Source organism: Apium graveolens, chromosome 6 (genome assembly GCF_009905375.1).
Source record: "Apium graveolens cultivar Ventura chromosome 6, ASM990537v1, whole genome shotgun sequence".
In the NCBI taxonomy this organism is placed as follows: Eukaryota; Viridiplantae; Streptophyta; class Magnoliopsida; order Apiales; family Apiaceae; genus Apium; species Apium graveolens.
In genome coordinates, this window is record NC_133652.1 from 5,129,895 (window position 1) to 5,150,119 (window position 20,225).

Consider the following 20,225-nt stretch of genomic DNA (forward strand, 5'->3'; position numbering starts at 1 on the left):
TAAAATAAGAACCAAAGCAAACTAAAACTGTAAAAAAAACTGAATATAAGATAGGTGCAGATGCACAGCTCTTGTGTATCCAAAACAAGCAAGTTTTACACAAGTATGAAAAGTCCTCGCTACCTTCGTCATGATTTCAGAGGCAGTAAGGTTAACGTGTGACTATGTGATGCATGATTAAGATCACGCTCCGATGACGAACATTTCAAGCAAATATTAATAGAGCAACTCTGGCATCGGTACAAATAATGTTCCAAAATCCATTTACGACAAGAATGACAAGTTCTGTAGGATGAATAATATTGGAGGGTTAGCATGTGTTTTGAGTCAAGATTGTGTTGGATATATGGAGGTAAACTTAAACATTTTTCGTGGAGAAAATAATTAAAACATGAAGAATCTTGGCTAGCGTTGGATCTAGAAATGGCGCCGCAACGATACATATGGGTGTTTACTATGATTGGATCATTGCAAACATAGCATCTTACATTTGCGGGAGAGTTTATAAAGGAGTGTGTTCACTTATCACCTCATCATTGCATCAGCTGTCACACAATTAAGTTATTTTTCCTATCTAAGTATTATTGAATAATAGTTATTTGAGGAGATTGTATTGCTGTCACCAATGATTGGTCTAGTGGTACCAAGTTGGTTAGATAGGAATATTCCCTTTATAGCTAGCTGTTAAAATGGGATGTGTATGCCCCATTTCCAACAACTTGGTATTGAGACACTTTCTATTTTTTTCCTGATCTCTGCATTCATCTGGTGTGTGTGAGTGTTGTTTCTTATAAGTCATTATGATATCAGAGCTTCACATACAACATTAGTTGAATCGTTTTTTGAGAGTTATTTGTGGAATATACAAGTTCATATTTAATGGCGATTGAAGGCAGGTATACATTTGCTGATATGCAGAATCCCTTGTTCCTTCATCCCTCAGATGGTCCTTTGTCTATAAGCATTCCGAAACTCCAAGGATCTGGTGATTATCGTTCTTGGAAGAGATCGTTCGAGATCCAGCTCTCTTCTAAGCGTAAACTTGGCTTTGTCAACGGAACAGTTGCTCAAAGCACAACGAGTGAAGCTGAAGCTACACAATGGGATACTTGTAATAATCTGGTAATTTCCTGGCTTCATAACAATCTATCTGAAAATATTAAGCAGTCTGTGTTATTTGTCAACTCTGCTCATGATATTTGGTGTTAGTTAGAAAGGCGTTTTTCTATAACTAACGGATATAGAAAATACAAGTTAACTAAGGACTTGTTTTCCTTGAAACAAAGTAACTTGTCTATTTCTGAGTATTATACTGCCTTGAGTAGCCTATGGGAGGAAATTGAATCCATGAATAGCTTGCCCACACTTACTACTATCACCCCTGAGATTGCTAATTTTTTAGCTGCTATTAATACCATGAAAGAGGAAGCAAAATTGTTTCAATTTCTAAATGGTCTTGACGATAAGTACGGGGCTCAACGTAGTCAATTGTTGATGATGACTCCCCTTCCAACTGTTGAAATGGCATGTTCATCTATTCAACAAGAGGAGGCCCAAAGGGATGTTTTACGTAACACTGATAATTATGTTGTTGAAGCTTCTGCTATGTATAGCAGTAGATCTGGGGAAAGATTTGTTGATAAAGGAGTGTGCACGGTGTGTGGAGCAAAGGGTCATTCTGGAGAAAGATGTTGGACTATTGTGGGCTACCCCAAGTGGCACCACAAGCACAAAAAATTACCTGCTAAAGGGACATCAAAACCTAATGCTCATAGAACCAACTCTGCACGGATGAGTAACAATTCTCAGAGCTCGTTTGGGAGAGATGATGTTCACATCACTTCACAATAATTAGAGCAGCTATTAAAATTGCTACCTGGCAAACATAGTGAATCTGGAAGAGGGTCGGAAACTGATGAAGAATTGGAGTGTGGATTTTCTGGCATGGTGTCAAGTTGTATGCTGGCAAAAGGGCGTGGAGATTGGATCATGGATTCTGGAGCAAGTGACCATATGACAGCTGATCTGAGTCAACTGAACAATGTCAAGCCAGCACCACCTCATTACACAATCAACTTACCTACAGGAGCAGCCACAGTCATTTCACATGTTGGTGATTTACAGTTGTCAAATGGCTTGAAGTTGTTGAATGTCCTGTATGTTCCTCAGTTTCAACACAATCTTATGTCTATACACAAGCTGGCTAAGGATAACAACTGTGAAGTACTATTTCATCATGCCACATGTACTATCCAAGATGCTATCACAAAGAAGCCTCGAGCCCTTGGACAGGTCAGAGATGGTTTGTATTATCTGGTGACCGTGCCTACATCCCACAACAGTTGCGACTCCAGCCATGTAATTTCTTATTGCCTTGTTGCTGATTCAACTAAAACCAAAGGTTACAATCTCTGGCATCAGAGATTGGGGCATGCTTCAGTGTCTACTCTGCAAAGGATAAATCACATTAAACCCCTCACTGTTGGTGCTACTGAGTTATGTGTAACTTGTCTTCTGTCAAAATTCACAAAATTGCCCTATCATGTTAGTAGTTCTCATGCTAGCAATGTGTTTGATCTGATACACATAGACACTTGGGGTCCCTATAAAGTCTGTACTAGGTCCAAATATAAGTATTTTTTGACTATAGTAGATGATCATAGCAGAATGACTTGGTTGTTTCTTATGATACTTAAGTCTGACTTTCTGCAAATATTTGAGAAGTTCTGTATTCATGTCTGTAACCAATTCAGCAAGGCTGTTAAGATTTTAAGAACAGATAATGCACCAGAATTTGCTGACAGCAAGTGCAGGCAATTCTATGACACAAAGGGCATTGTTCATCAAACCTCATGTGTTCACAGGCCTCAACAGAATGCCCGAGTGGAGAGAAGGCATAGGCAAATATTGGAAATTGCAAGAGCCTTAAGATTTCAAGCAGGGCTTGAGCTCTCTTATTGGGGAGATTGTGTCATGACAGCAACTCATATCATGAATAGACTACCTTTCTCTGCAATTAATTTCAAAACACCATATGAAGTGATGTTTGACAAAGAAACGCCATATGATCATCTCAAAGTGTTTGGATGTTTGGCCTTTGTTGCAAATGAGTTAGCTGCTTTTGATAAATTTGCTGCAAAAGGTGTGCCATGTATGTTTTCGGGTTATCCCCCATCACAGAAAGGCTATAAATTTTTAAACTTGCTGAATAAACAAGAATTTACTTCAAGAGATGCGGTCTTCCATGAAGAAATATTTCCTCTGAACAACAGCTCCTCCAAACCTTATATGTAGCCTTTGCCAGTGCATTTACCACACACATCAGCCTCGACTATTGATTTAGATGATTTTATTGATCATGATATGGACTCTCGTGATAATATCTCTGATTTTACACAGACTGATGCTGATGAAACCTCACACTTACTTAGACGAAGCTCCAGGACTAAGAAATCACCAGTATGGTTGGCCAGCTATGCTCATCTTGCTTCTACTTCTTTGATTGACTCTGTGACTTCACATGCAGTCTCTCTTACCTTCAACTGCTTTCAAGCTTCTCTAGCTAACACTAAATATCCACTCAACTTCAGTCAAGCTGTCCTGCATAAGCACTGGATTTCTGCTATGAATATCGAATTAGATGCACTTGAAAGGAACAACACTTGGGAGATAATTGAACTTCCTCCAGGAAAAAAGGCAATTGGTTCAAAATGGTTGTATAAAACTAAATACAAACCAGATGGTTCGGTTGACAGGTATAAGTCCAGACTTGTTATTCTTGGTTGCAGACAAATCTATGGTGAGGATTTTACTGAAACATTTGCACCTGTGTGTAAAATGACAACAGTTAGGGCCATGTTGGCCATTGCTGCTATACATAATTGGATGACGGTGCAGATGGATGTCACTAATGCATTCCTGCATGGTGACCTCCATGAAGAAATATACATGAAATTCCCACTGGGTTACACAGGACTTGGTAGCAGAATCACACCTACGTCTGTAGCATGTGCTTCTGGTAATTTGGTCTGCAAACTCAAGAAGTCGTTATACGGTCTCAGACAAGCACCTCGGTTATGGTTTCACAAGTTGCCTGTCACTCTAAAATTGCTTGATTATGTCCAGTCCAAAGCTGATTACAGCTTGTTTACTCTTCAGGATACATCGAACATCACACTGATACTGGTGTACGTAGATGATCTTCTCATATGTGGTAACAATCAGACAATCATAGATCAACTAAAGGTGATGTTGGCTCAGTCTTTTCACATGAAGGATCTTGGTCCGGTAAGCTACTTTCTGGGTCTTGAAATAGAAAGATCTCATGCTGGCTTCTTTGTATCTCAGAAAAAGTATGTCTCAGATCTTCTTGCCAAGTTTCACATGATGAAATCGTCTCATTTGAAGTTGCCCCTTGATTCTCATGTCAAGTTACTATCAGATTCTGGTGATGTGTTTCCAAACCCACAGAGTTATCAAAGGTTGCTAGGGAAATTAATTTACCTTACCGTGACAAGGCCAGACATCAAATTTGATGTTCATACCCTCACTCAATTCATGCAAAAACCAACTACGACTCATATGCAAGCAACAAAGAGAGTGTTGAGGTATCTTGTTGGAACTACTAGTCAAGGCATACTTCTTGCTTCGAATTCTGCAGCCCAAATAACCGCATTCTATGATAGTGATTGGGGGAGTTGTCCTAACTCCAGAAGATCTACAACTGGATATTGCTTGTTGTTTGGAACATCGCCTGTTTCTTGGAAATCAAAGAAGCAGTCTGTGGTCGCCCGTTCAATTGCAGAGGCCGAATATCATTTAATGGCTATGACCTGTTGTGAAATCACTTGGTGACAAGTCTCTTAGATGATATGGGTCTGACTAACCTCCCCTACAGTTCTCAATTGCGACAACAAGGCTGCTTTATCCATTACTGCGAATCCCGTCTTGCACGAGAGGACAAAATATATCGAGGTGTACTGTCATTATATTCGTGATAAAATCAATGATGGCTCTGTCACCATTCAAACGTCCCTTCATATGCTCAGCTTACAGACATACTCACTAAGTCCCTTCCTGTCTAGCAACATCGCAAACTCCTTTCAAAACTGGGATCTACTTCATCTGCAGTACAGCTTGAGGGGGACTAAATGAGTGTGTTCACTGTGTCACCTCATCATTGCATCAGCTGTGACACAATTAAGTTATTTTTCCTATCTAAGTATTATTGAATAATAGCTATTTGAGGAGATTGTATTGTTGTCACCAATGATTGGTCTAGTGGTCCCAAGTTGGTTAGATAGGAATATTCCCTTTGTAGCTAGCTGTTAAAATGGGATGTGTATGCCCCATTTCCAACAACTTGGTATTGAGACATTTTCCATTTTTCTCCTGATAAGCATTACCTGCATTATCATTCTCTCTGCATTCATCTGGTGTGTGTGAGTGTTGTTTCTTATAAGTCATTAGTTTAAAATGAAGAGGATCAGGGGATGCTTATGGCTAAAGTGTTTACTTCTTCCATTTCAACCAGGGAAAGAAAAAGAGAGAGTTTAAATGCAAGTTTTTATGTATGGGGGAGGCAGCGTTGTTTATTTGCTTGTTACTAACATTTATATACATTCATTTTACCAGCTAATGTGGAATATAACAGGAGTGTGCCCAAGACGAGTGTCTCTCCTGAAAAGTTAGAACATTTGTATAACCAATAACTCAAATTTGGTATCCATATTTAGGTTCAGATAATTTATACTTAGCTTCGTGATACAGGTTTTGCGGTATGTTATTGTCTGGCTACTTTTACATTTTCCTTGTGAAGATCATACTTATTCTTAACTTGAACAATAGTTTATTCTTTTCTCTTTTATTTTCTTTTGTTCGTGTTCTTTTGTGTATTCGTGTTCTTTTACTTTATGCTTTCTGTAAGACTGTCTATGAGGTCTGAAGCGTAATGATCATACGTCTGTAATATTTGTATGCATATATCTCCGAGTATCCTCTGTTGATTGTTTGTGACCCTTGTTATCAGTTGTATTATTTAGTAAGCTTCTTAGATTTGGTTTTGTTATATAATGACAAGAACTGTTTAAATTTACATGATACACATGTAAGAATTGGCCCCCTTTCATTTGGTCATCTATAATCCTGGTTGTGAATACTGCAACTTCCACACTTGAAGCTCAGTCCACTTGGAGAGATTTTAAGGTTGTGTTGATGCAGCTCGTCATCTTTAACAATACCCCCAAACTTGATATTTGGAAATTTATACCGATCAAGGCAACCAGCATGGAATGCAGTATCGCATTTGCGACAATGATAAAACCATATGTTTGGATTTATATCCTCAGAGCATAGTTCACAATAAAAATCGTTTGGATGACCTTTTAGTGGAGGATAAAGTTGATGTTCATCCCATTAATGCATAATTCTGCACTGTTTTCGTACATCTCCTGTATCAATTTTATAGTTACAAGTATAACACTACGCCATAGATTGTGTACCACAACTTTCAACAAGTGTTGATAAAGGCCAAACAATCGTTGCTATAGGTGTCAAAAAGCTATTGCAATGTTATTGGAGAGTGCAATTTTACCCGTTGGGAAAGCACTCTGTTGCAACTTCGGCACACCCTATTACAATGCCTGATTATCTGTTACTGCGGGTTGCAAATAGGTGTTAGACCAGTGTTGCAACAGGTGTTTGACAACCAGTAGAATATTGTGGGCCCCACTGGTGGGTCCCAATGATAATACTTTTATAATAAAAAATTGACAGGAACTATTTGATTTATTTTCATATTTCCCAAAAATAATAAACTTGTTTTCTCAATTTCATCAATATCAAACAACTATTACATCAATAACAGATAAAACAAACACTCATCTAACCTAAAATACTCGTTAAACACTTTATTACGAGTACAAATGTGAGTACTACATTTAAAAATCATAAATATCCCACTATGAAGTGATGCATCAGTCTTGTACTTGCAATCTGCTATTTTTTACGTAAGAATCTTAACGAAAGTGCTACATCTACTTGCGGATAAAAAATTTAGATCAAATTTTACAAAGTTAATATGATTATATTTATTAATAAATTCATATAGAATTAACAGTGATCCAATCAATCAGTATGTAAAGCTACTTTGTGGATCTGATCTCGCCTTCTCTGCCATTTTCTATCCAAGCTACAATATCGAGTGATAACTCTGTTTCTTCACGGGTCTTCTCCTTTCTCACGTGAGCTAGGGCCCAGCTTCCGTAGCGGTTGGAGCACTACAAGAAAAACGGGTAAATACAACCGGTTAAAATCAGTTGTATTTAGTTAAATACGACCGAAAACGGTCGTATTTAACTAATTACGACCGGTTTTTGGACCGGTCGCATTCGGTCGAGTCATATTTAGTAACCGGTCGAATTTAGTATACGGAGCGGCTAAATTCGACCGCTTAAATTCGACCAAAAGCGGTCGAATTTGTTTTTCACCAAAAATTTAAAAATCCCGCCCAAAAATTTGAATTTTTTGAAAAAATTTGAAAAGTCCGCCTAAAATATAAATTCAACTGTATATGGTTCAAAATATTATTTCTAAACTCGACCGAATGCGGTCAAATTAACGAGCACCAGTTTTTTTAAAAAAATACTCGCCGGAAAATTCTCAGATTCCGGTGAGTTTAAAAAAATCCATTTTCCGATCAAAATGACAAATATTCCGGTCAAACTCGGAAATATAAAACTCGATATTGAAAATCAAATCAGTTCATAATTTAGCAAATCGATCAATCCGCAAAGCCAATCTAATCAATTTATAACATAACAATACATTACAAAACTAATTTAAGCTGTTTTACAATCGGAGCAATCGGAGTGCGTCCGCGTATTGTATGCAATCTAAGAACTAACGAAGCCACTACCGATGGTGTTGGTGGCGTGTTGCGAGTGGTTTTCTCCGACGCCGGCCAATTCTCGTTCTTCGACGACGACATCTCCACCACTTACAAAAACATAATTCAATCACAATTCACAAGAATCCACACACAAATCAATCAAATCGCGGAGAAAAACCGGTGAACAAAGCGTAAAGGCGGCACCTTTAATCGTTTTCCGGTGGGGAGAGATGATGAGGAAGGAGAGGAGAGCGGGTGCTTCGATGATGACAAGCGGCGTCGTGTTTCGACCATTTTTGTTTGATGAGAAACACGCGGATGTGTGTGTTAAAATATAGATATAGAAATGTGTATATGTATAGATGAGAGAGAGAGAGAGAGTAAGAAGGGGGAAACAGGGGCGGGGAGGGGCGGGGAGGGGCGGGGAGGGGTGATGGACTGATGGGTGGGGGGGGGGTTTAAGTTAGAAAATATTATTTTTTAGTTTTTGTATAAAATATAATACCAACCGTTGGATTATTTTTAGTGCTTAAATTTGACACGTTCGATCTAAATCACTTGGATCGCTGACTTGGCCGGGCTAAATACGACCGCAGTGAGTTGAATTTAGGAGTGTCAATTTATAAAATCAGTTCATATATTACGTATTTTCTGTTATGAAAATTAAAATCCGGATAATTTATGTAAAAAATATTGTTATTTCCTAAACTTTTTTTTTGAAATATTATAATATTATGATTTATTTTTACAACTCATTATTTTAATAAAAAGAAATGAAATCATGATTTTGATCGATTTTAAAAAAATTTTAAAAAAAATCGAAACATCGATATTAGACTAACACTTATAAGAAGTATTGGTCAAACTAATAGTTGACTGTTAAAATATCAAACCAATATATTTATTTTTTTCTAAAAATTTCATCGTATCATTAAAATATATAGATCTTGACATCCTTACGGTTGGATCATTCAAAAACATTTTGTAAAAAATCGAAACATTGGTATGAGACTAAATACTAGTAAGAAGTACTGGTCAAACTACTAGTTGACTGTTAAAATACCAAACCAAATACATTTATTTTTTTCTAAATATTTTATCATATCATTAAAATATATAAATCTTGGCATCTTTACGGTTGGATCAATCATAAACATTTTGAAAAAAATCGAAACAACCATACGAGACTAAACACTAATAATAAGTACTGGTCAAACTACTAGTTGACTTTTAAAATAACAAACCAAATACATTTATTTTTTTCTAAAATTTTTGTCACAATACTAAAATATATAGATCTTGACATCCTTATGGTTGGGTCATTCATAAACATTTTGTAAAAAATCGAAACATCGGTATGAGACTAAACATTAGTAAGAAGTATTGGTCAAACTACTAGTTGATTGTTAAAATAGCAAACCAAATACATTTATTTTTTTATAAAATTTTTATCATATCACTAAAATATATAGATCTTGACATCCTTATGGTTGGATCATTCATAAAAATTTTGTAAAAAATCGAAACATCGGTATGAGACTAAACACTAGTAAGAAGTATTGGTAAAACTACTAGTTGAGTGTTAAAATATCAAACCAATATATTTATTTTTTTTCTAAAAATTTTATCGTATCATTAAAATATATAGATCTTGACATCCTTACGGTTGGATCATTCATAAACATTTTGTAAAAAATCGAAACATCGGTATGAGACTAAATACTAGTAAGAAGTACTGGTCAAACTACTAGTTGACTGTTAAAATACCAAACCAAATACATTTATTTTTTTAAAAAATTTTTATCATATCATTAAAATATATAAATCTTGACATCTTTACGGTTGGATCAATCATAAACATTTTGAAAAAAATCGAAACAACCGTACCAGACTAAACACTAGTAAGAAGTACTGGTCAAACTACTAGTTGACTTTTAAAATAGCAAACCAAATACATTTATTTTTTTCTAAAATTTTTGTCACATCACTAAAATATATAGATCTTGACATCCTTATGGTTGGGTCATTCATAAACATTTTGTAAAAAATCGAAACATCGGTATGAGACTAAATATTAGTAAGAAGTATTGGTCAAACTACTAGTTGATTGTTAAAATAGCAAACCAAATACATTTATTTTTTTCTAAAATTTTTGTCATATCACTAAAATATATAGATCTTGACATCCTTATGGTTGGATTATTCATAAAAATTTTGTAAAAAATCGAAACATCGGTATGAGACTAAACACTAGTAAGAAGTATTGGTCAAACTACTAGTTGACTGTTAAAATAGCAAACCAAATACATTTATTTTTTCTAGAATTTTTGTCATATCACTAAAATATATAGATCTTGACATACTTATGGTTGGATCATTCATAAACATTTTGTAAAAAATCGAAACATCGGTATGAGACTAAACACTAGTAAAAAGTACTGGTCAAACTACTAGATGACTGTTAAAATAACAAACCAAATACATTTAGTTTTTTCTAAAATTTTTATCATATCATTAAAATATATAAATCTTGACATCCTTACGGTTGGATCAATCATAAACATTTTGAAAAAAATCGAAACAACCGTACAAGACTAAACACTAATAAGAAGTACTGGTCAAACTACTAGTTGACTGTTAAAATAACAAACTAAATACATTAATTTTTTTCTAAAAATTTTATCATATTATTAAAATATATAAATCTTGACATCCTTATGGTTGGATCAATCATAAACATATTTAAAAAAATCGAAACAACCGTACAAGACTAAACACTAGTAAGAAGTACTGATCAAACTACTAGTTGACTGTTAAAATAGCAAACCAAATATATTTATTTTTTTCTAAAATTTTTATCATATTACTAAAATATATAGATCTTGACATCCTTACGGTTGGATCATTCATAAACATTTTGCAAAAAATCGAAACATCGGTACACGACTAAATACTAGTAAGAATGCCTGATCAAACTACTAGTTGAGTGTTAAAATAGCAAACCGAATACGTTAATTTTTTTCTAAATTTTTTATCATATAACTAAAATATATATATAAATCTTAATATTTGTTTCGTGAACAGCTCAGTTCACAAATAACTTGTACAAAGTTAATAAGTTACTTAATTAATTAATTTTAAAAAATAAAATTCTGAAAATAATTAATATTACCGAATGCATTCATAATAGATAAATACAATTAATTTCTACTAAAATTGCAATTTTTAAAAAAGCGGAAAATTTCCCCCACTTTTACAAACAATGTTTTATAAGTGCCGGAAATTTCCCATCATTTCAAAATATCAAATTCGACGGAAAACGGTTGAATTTAGGAGTGTCCAAAAATTGGCTGGCGGGAAAATTTCCCTCATTTTTTTTGGAAAGGCTAAATTCGACCGAATGCGGTTGAATTTAGGAGTATTGCTAAATTCAACCGTACACCCATTTTTTTGGTAAGGCTAAATTCGACCGAATGCGGTTGAATTTAGGAGTATGGCTAAATTCAACTGCATACGGTCACATTTGTTGCTAAATTCGACCGCATAAATACGACCGTAATTAAATACGACCGCATGCGGTTGAATTTAGCCGCACCCCTTAAATTCAACCGAAAGGGGTTGAATTTGACCCCGGTTGTATTTAATCGGTTATATTTAGCCTTATTTTCTTGTAGTGGAGTGAGGTTAACCTGCTAGGTAGGGGCCTGATAAGTCCATATTATTGCATATTATTAATAACTATTTTATGTCCGTTTTCGTAATTTTATTAATAAATAAATTGTTTTACTTTGTTTTGTAGGAAAATAAATAAAATCAGAATTTGAGTTGGAAAAGGAGCAAATAAGGAAGGAGGTGGACTATTCTAGAAGGCAAGGAAATTGGAAGATAAATAGAATCGTTATTGGAGAAGAAGAAGAATTTACTTTAAGAATCCTACTTGTATTCCAAGAACCCAACCCTCATGTTTTCCCTATATATATGGATCTCCCCTCTTGTATTTTACACATTCAACATTCCAACACCCAAGACATTCAATTAGTTATTTGTTTTGTTCATCTTTTTATCATGTGTAGCTAAATTTGTTCCTTAGGATGAAGAACAAGTTAATTTAATTGCCGGAATAGAGATAATTTGGTTCAACGGTTTGGTTCAACGATAATTCCCTAATTTTGATTATTACAAAAATAGAAAAATAGTGTTATATATCTAATAAACTACTAAATTATTAAACTGCTACTAAATATAGTATACTTATTCTACTAAAATACAAATACAACTTATCATATTATTAAAATATATAAATAATAGTGTTACATATCTGCTAAATTACTAAATTGTTAAACTACTAGAAATAGTCTATTTATTCTACTAAATTACGACCACATGTTATTCTATTATTTTTATTATAAATTTATAATCATTATACATTTATATAAATATTTTAAAAATATAATATAACTTAATAAATAAAAATTTAAAATATTAATGGAATCCCGTGCATCGCACGGGATTTATGCTAGTATGCTTAATGTATAAGAGATACCGTTACATGTGAATGGTCCATAATTTTAGTCCAACCACATGGGCTCATGGACTTAATTCATCTAATTTCGGTTGAGCTTGCTTCATAAATTTTTTAATTTTCCTAGTTACATGCATGCTTTTTGCCATAAAATTATTCTTGTACATATGATGTATAGCAAGGGGTACCAGGAAGGTTAAAAATAGGTAATTGGACTTAATTTTTCATATTTGAGTATACATTTGTATATCATGTACTTTTTTTTAACTAATATGACTTATATGTTTTACAATTAAATATTTGTTATTATAAATCTTGGAAGCGAGGAAAAATCGAACTCAGAATCTGTCACCACATGGATAAACCCTTAAGCGGAGAGCATATCATGTACTTTAAAGATAATGGTTTGTTAGGGGAATCATATACTCTTAGCCAGCGTTGCTAATATGACAAAGAAACTACAGCTGTTTGTATGAAAGGGTATTCTCTGAACAGCCTATTCAACAAAATCTCTAGCTTTGCATCTATTAATGTAAAATAAACAAAAAAACTTGACTAAATTTAGATGATATACTAAGTTAACAGATTTTATATAGCTCTGAAATTCTGGAAGCATCTCTCTTTAGTCTTTACTGTCATCTAGCAGTCATGTACTCCCTCATTCCCGACCATTTCTATACAAATGGTTTGGGCACGGAGGACGAGAAACTCATTAAAATAATATTAGTTTTGGTAAGGTAGTGGGATGATAGAGAAAAAAAATTGTAATTTAATGAGAAAAAATATAAAGTTGGGTAAAGTGGTGGGACCAAACAATATTTAATGAATAAAATGAGTGTTGTGGGAGAAAGTAGTGGATATGGTTGATTTTTATATTATTAAATTCTTACTATTTTTGGTTTTGAAATGTATAAAATTGAATGGGACATAAAAAAAAGTGTATATAAATGAATGAGACAGAGGAAATATCAAATAAAAGAGTTTCAAGCTTTTAATTTTAATCAGTTTCGTGCTTAACAAAAATACTTAACCTAAGTGGTTAAGGGTTTATCATCTTTCGTCTCAGGTCGTCTCGAGAATTTCTTATAACGGATATTCAATTATAAGATATGTTATAAGCTATATTAATTTTAAAAAAAACTTTTTGGGAGGCTAAATTAGTCAAGCACATATTGATTATATCAGGTCAATATATAACACTGCGGATCCGCTAACCAACGTGCTAACAAGAAAAATAGTTGAGAAATCATCGAAGGGAATGAGACTAAAGCCCATAACAAAAGTCGATACAAAGGAAACCCAACCTTGTTGACCGGAGATCCCAAGATCTTGGTTCCATGGGACAACCTAATTGTAAAGACTTAGTGAGATCATTGTGGGGGTTTTACTCCCAGGTCCATTTCCTATGATGAAAACAATGATAAAATATGGAAAAAAGCTAAGTTATGGTTTTAATAATCCTTATGGGTCGATACGCCGAACAAATAATACATCGGTATTATCTAAGAAATCACCTATGTGAGTGAAGTGGGGTCGCTTCAAGAAGGAATTGTGGGGGCTAAATCCTGGTAAAACTCACAGAATCAGGCTAAAACTCAAGACCAAAATGAGTTTAGTAGTGAGAACCGAACAAATATAGGAAAGACTCCGGTGGGGAATATATCATCATTTCACAATATAGAACGACAGTTCAAGGTCAATGTGACTACTGAAATTCTAGAAATGTAAATATGTTTTTCCAAGGGAAGGTTCAAGGGGTAACGCCTACCTATCCTATACTGGTTTCTTCTGTGTGCTCTATCTCTACGTCAAAATATCTTTTTATAATGTCAATTTTATTCATGTGGGGGATTGTTGGAGTAATATGAATAAAATTATATTATATGTCTATATTTTATTTGTAACTCCTAAGTTAATGTTGTGTTAATGTGGAGGTTACATTATTAATGAGTCTCAAAAGTTAAAAAGGTTTTAGATTTATATATACGTATTTAGGGTCATGGGAATTGGAAGAAGAAAATGAGTAACTTCTTAAAACTATCTATATATTCTATATATTTTTTATATCTTCTTAGGAAGTTTGTGGATCATTTTACCGGGATAGAGCAATAGGTGAATTTGCAAGTGCTTCAAATTACCCCTGTTTGTTGTATCCTGAGAGACGGAAGCCGATTGAACTTCAAGCACGATATGGAAGGGGCTTATCTGTCTTAAGGACATCGTGGTTTTCACGCGCCTCGAACTTTTTATGGTATTTTAAATTCAAGTAATCTTAATTTCAGGTAACACTTTTACTATACTTACAACAAAAAGTAGTGCAAAAGGGGAGAAAAAGTGTTGTAAAAACTTAGAGAAAAAAGGGACACCTACATTTTGCAGAGAACTTGTGCTGCTATATTTCTTGTTTACTTTTTCCCTTTTAAAACTAAAGGTAAACTAACCATTATATAGGCTTTACAAACATATTAAAACTAACTACTACCCAAACTAACCACTACTAATTAATGGATAAATTACATGTCCATAATTTACTCCACTACCCCACTACTAAATAATTCTAAAATAATATTTTTCTCTAATAATTAATCTATTGCTAAATATCTAAAATATCTAATAATTACATAAACAAATAATTAATAACTAAATTTAAGATTATTCCAACAAAAAGTGGTTAGCTTTGGAGTTTTTAGGGGCTGTTTGGTTATTTTTTTCCGGTGAATGGGCGGAAGTATCTCCGTTTAGTTCATGAATTATATACAGTATTTGTATGTATTTTAGTGGGAGCAGAACATTGTTTTTAGTTACTTGAATTAAGTGACATGTATGTAATTTAGGGTTGTGCAGTACTATTTGGCGCATTGTATTTTAGAAGTACCCAATCAGAATATATGTTTGGGTTCTGGAAAGACAGAAGGTATAAGCCTGAAGCTGGGTCAGAATGGAAGAAGTGAGCCTGATACTGATATACTAAAGGACATGACTATGACAGTGCCCAAGAGTTGTCGAGTCTTCCTCTGTGGGCAAGACTATGCCGGTGAGCTTCTGATACCTATGACTTAATTTATACTAGCATAAATCCCGTGCGATGCACGGGTTTCGATTATTATTTTAAATTTTTATTTATTAAGTTATATTATATTTTTAAAATACATATGACTTTTTTGATTGAAATACATATGTCATATATTGACTTGGGAGTAAAGTTTCAAATAAAGAAAATGAAACTTGCATGTGTGTGTACGGCGATAGCCCCGTAAATCAAAATATGCCACCTGAACGTATGTGGACGCCAGTTCAGTCACTTCCTACATCTTCCCATCCCATAGGTACAATTTCTTTACCAGAGAATTTCAATACATCTCAGAATGGCGACTGTCATGAACCTCAGCATAACCACAAACGCAACCCTTTTTCACAATTCATATGTTAAACACAAATCAACTTCTAAACTTGTGCATCATAGACGACTCTACTCATCATCAAACCGGCCTTTTTCTCAATCCAAAAAAATTATGCCTTCTTCTTCTTCTTCTTCTTCTTCTTCTTCTTCTTCTCTTTCGGTCCCTATCAGTACTAAAACAGTTTCCGACCCATCACTCACACCTTCCACATTCGATTTCAAGTCTTATATGCTGGAAAAGGCCATTTCTGTTAACAATGCCTTAGACACTGCTGTTTCACTCGGAGACCCTATCAAAATTCAAGAGTCAATGCGTTACTCTCTCCTTGCAGGTGGCAAACGTATCCGTCCCATATTAAGTATTGCCGCCTGTGAGCTTTTGGGAGGACATGAGTCTACTGCCATGCCCTCCGCATGTGCAGTGGAGATGATCCACACTATGTCACTCATGCACGATGATCTCCCTTGTATGGACAACGATGATCTCCGACGTGGCAAGCCTACTAACCACAAAGTTTACGGTGAAAACGTTGCTGTTCTGGCTGGAGACGCTATGTTAGCCCTCGCTTTTCACCTTGTTGCTACTAAGACGAAAGGAGTTTCTTCTGCTCAAGTTGTCCGAATATTAGTTGAGCTAGCCAAGGCAAGTGGAGCTCAAGGACTAATTGCAGGGCAGATTGTAGATGTATGTTCCGAAGGTGATTCTAATCTAGGATTAAAAGATTTGGAGTTTATTCATCGTAACAAAACCGCAGCGTTACTGGAAGTTTCGGTTGTAATGGGGGCAATTTTAGGAGGTGGAAATGAAGAGCAAGTTGAGAAATTGAGAAAATACGCGAGGTGTATTGGATTGTTGTTTCAAGTGGTGGATGATATTCTTGATGTTACAAAGTCTTCCAAACAATTAGGGAAAACGGCAGGCAAAGATTTGGTAGCGGATAAGACAACATATCCTAAACTCATTGGGATTCACAAATCAAAACAGTTTGCTCATAAGTTGAACAAGGAAGCTATTGATCAGGTTGTTGGATTTGATTCTGATAAGGCTGCACCTTTGATTGCTATGGCTAATTATATTGCATTTAGAGAAAATTGAATTGGATCTGTTGCTTGCAAGTCTAAATATGTACTACTGTTTTCTATTTTCAAGTCCACTGTGGGTTTAAAAAGTTTGATGAAATAAGAGAGAAGCATTTCATAATTTCTATAGCTATGAACTAAGCGAAATTGTTCAAGACAGAAGCCTGCTAGCAAGCTCTCGATCGATCGTAATGAGTTTAGTGTTGGAAACGTGATACTAACTAGAAACGACAAGGTCACATTGCTCTCCACAGGAATTAAAAAATAAACAAACACCAATTATTTTTTCATAGGACAAGGCTTCCACATCAAAATATCAATATTTAATAATTATTATAAAAATTTATTAAATTTTTTTATTAAAATATATAATAAATAAAATTGTATGATTATTGCAATTTTCACTTTTAAATTATATGTAGCTTTCATTAATTCAAATCTTATTATAATAACAAACCCAACGTTATTATGTATCTATTGTTCAAAAAGACATAACTAATATTTTACATTAACGATTGATGGATAATTTAACAAAAAATTAAATCAACAACACTAAGTAGTTGCATATTAAGTTTCTTATTATTAGCTGAATTTGTGTTTTTATATAGTTTGTGATTGCATAATTTTTTCTAATAAAATATTCATTATGTATGTATAAATTTGCATTTGGTGCTAAAATAGCATTATGTAGGTATGAATCTAGAATTTACAATGTATATACGATTTTGTTTATATAAAAACAATATAAATATGTGGTACATAAGAATCAAAAAACGGGTAAAGTATTACATATAGAATTATAAGTCATATATGAATAAAAAAGAATAAAAATGGTATATTTAGAGTTATAGTAAGATTTAAAAAATGGTGAAACCAAAAGTTCGTAAAACCGAAAAGAGGTGAAACCAAAATATCCCTTAAAAATGATTTCCTTATTAATTAATAATAACACTGTTTAAAGGATTCCATTTTATTATTTTACTAAAAAAATAAAAAAGAATTCTACAAAAAATAGAAATATCATAATTATAATATGATTCCAATCTATATTTTTTTAAAAACAACATAGAACTCTACATGAAAAAAAACTATAGGGTTGAAACCAAAATACGGCGTAACCGTACTAAGATGAAACCAAGTACCCTATCAAGAAATAGTTTGGAGTTCTTCGAAAATAGAATTGTAATCATATTACGGTTTGAACAATTTTATTATTTTCAAGTGGTGAAACCAAAATATAATTTTTTATAATATTCATACCATTTTATTGAAATGGAATTCTACCAACAAATTGAAAAATAAAAAAATTTCAATTTAAACAGATTGCCTATTTACTTGGTCGTGGTTTATATTTCTCAGAACCTATTTATTTGAGTCAATATATGAACTTATTTATTTTAAAAATATAATAAAAAAAATAGGATTCAAACCTATAAAAATAATAAAAAAATTATGGCTTATAAAAAATTAAAAATGAGTAAAAATAATGCATATACAATTATAAGTCATATAGGGATAAAAATAATATATTTGAAGTTATAAAATGTGAAACCAAAAGGTGGTGGAACTATTTTGTAAATATGTTTCGTTTATTAATAAAGAAAAACAGGTAAAAATAATACATATAGAATTATAAGTCATATAAGAATCAAAAAGGATAAAAATATTACACTTAGAGTTATACCATGAATCATAAAAACAAAAAAAGTAAAAGGTGATAGAACCAAAAAATAAGTGAAAAACAAGTACCACTTAAAAAATTTATTAATAAAGAAAAACGGGTAAAAATAATATATATATATATATATATATATATAGAATTATAAGTCATATAGGAATCGAAAAATATAATAATAATAAAATTAGAGTTAGAGTTATAACATGAATCATGAAAATTGAAACCAAAAGGTAGTGGTACCAAAAAATAAGTGAAACCAAATAGCACTTGAAAGGAGGTTTCGCTTATTAATAAAGGTTATTAATGTAGCTTTCATGAATTCAAATCTTATTATAACAACAAACTCAACGTTATTATGTATTTATTTGTTCAAAAAGACATAACTAATATTTTACATTAAAACTTTAGTCGCGACACGATTGATGGATAATTTAACAAAAAATTAAATAAACAGCACTAAGTAATTGCATATTAAATTTCTTATTATTAGCTGAATTTGTGTTTTTATATAGTTTGTGATTGCATAATTTTTTTTAATAAAATATTCATTATGTATGTATAAATTTGCATTTGGTGTTAAAATAGCATTATGTAGGTATGAATCTAGAAATTACAATGTATATACGATTTTGTTTATATAAAAACAATATAAATATGTGGTACATAAGAATCAAAAAACGGGTAAAGTATTACATATAGAATTATAAGTCATATATGAATAAAAAAGAATAAAAAAGAATAAAAATGGTATATTTAGAGCTATAGTAAGATTTAAAAAAAGGTGAAACCAAAAGTTCGTAAAACCGAAAAGAGGTGAAACCAAAGTATCCCTTAAAAAATGATTTCCTTATTAATTAATAATAACACTGTTTAAAGGATTCCATTTTATTATTTTAATAAAAAATAAAAAAGAATTCTACAAAAAATAGAAATATCGTAATTATAATATGATTCCAATCTATATTTTTTTTAAACAACATCAGACTCTACATGAAAGAAAACTATAGGGTTGAAACCAAAATACGGCGTAATCATACTAAGATGAAACCAGGTATCCTATCAAGAAATAGTTGGAGTTCTATGAAAATAGAATTGTAATCATATTACGGTTTGAACAATTTTATTATTTTCAAGTGGTGAAACCAAAATACAATTTTTTATAATATTCATACAATTTTATTAAAATGGAATTCTACCAACAAATTGAAAAATTAAAAAAATTCAATTTAAACACAAGGCCTATTTACTTGGTCGTGGTTTATATTTCTCGGAACCTATTTAGTTGAGCCAATTTATGAACTTATTTATTTTAAAATATAATTAAAAATAGGATTCAAACCTATAAAAATAATAAAAAAATTATGGCTTATAAAAAATTAAAAATGAGTAAAAATAATACATATACAATCATAAGTCATATAGGAATAAAAAAGGATAAAAATAATATATTTGAAGTTATAAAATGTGAAACCAAAAGGTGGTGGAACTAAAAAATAAGTGAATATGTTTCGTTTATTAATAAAGAAAAACGGGTAAAAATAATACATATACAATTATAAGTCATATAAGAATCAAAAAGGATAAAAATATTACACTTAGAGTTACACCATGAATCATAAAAATAAAAAAATAAAAGGTGATAGAACCAAAAAATAAG

The 20,225-nt window shown here is 32.7% G+C and overlaps 2 protein-coding genes across 2 annotated transcripts; both read left to right on the top strand.

Annotated features, from left to right (window-relative positions):
• Positions 1 to 879: 879 nt before the first annotated feature.
• Positions 880 to 1,851, top strand: LOC141664465 (uncharacterized). The gene is made up of 2 exons (XM_074470417.1): positions 880 to 1,122; positions 1,210 to 1,851. The coding sequence occupies exons 1-2, from the start codon at positions 880 to 882 to the stop codon at positions 1,849 to 1,851; spliced, it is 885 nt and encodes a 294-aa protein (XP_074326518.1).
• A 13,833-nt stretch (positions 1,852 to 15,684) lies between these two features.
• On the top strand, positions 15,685 to 17,011 carry LOC141668233 (geranylgeranyl pyrophosphate synthase, chloroplastic-like). Its single transcript, XM_074475014.1, has one exon. The coding sequence runs from the start codon at positions 15,776 to 15,778 to the stop codon at positions 16,904 to 16,906; it is 1,131 nt and encodes a 376-aa protein (XP_074331115.1). The 5' UTR covers positions 15,685 to 15,775; the 3' UTR covers positions 16,907 to 17,011.
• Positions 17,012 to 20,225: the final 3,214 nt, after the last annotated feature.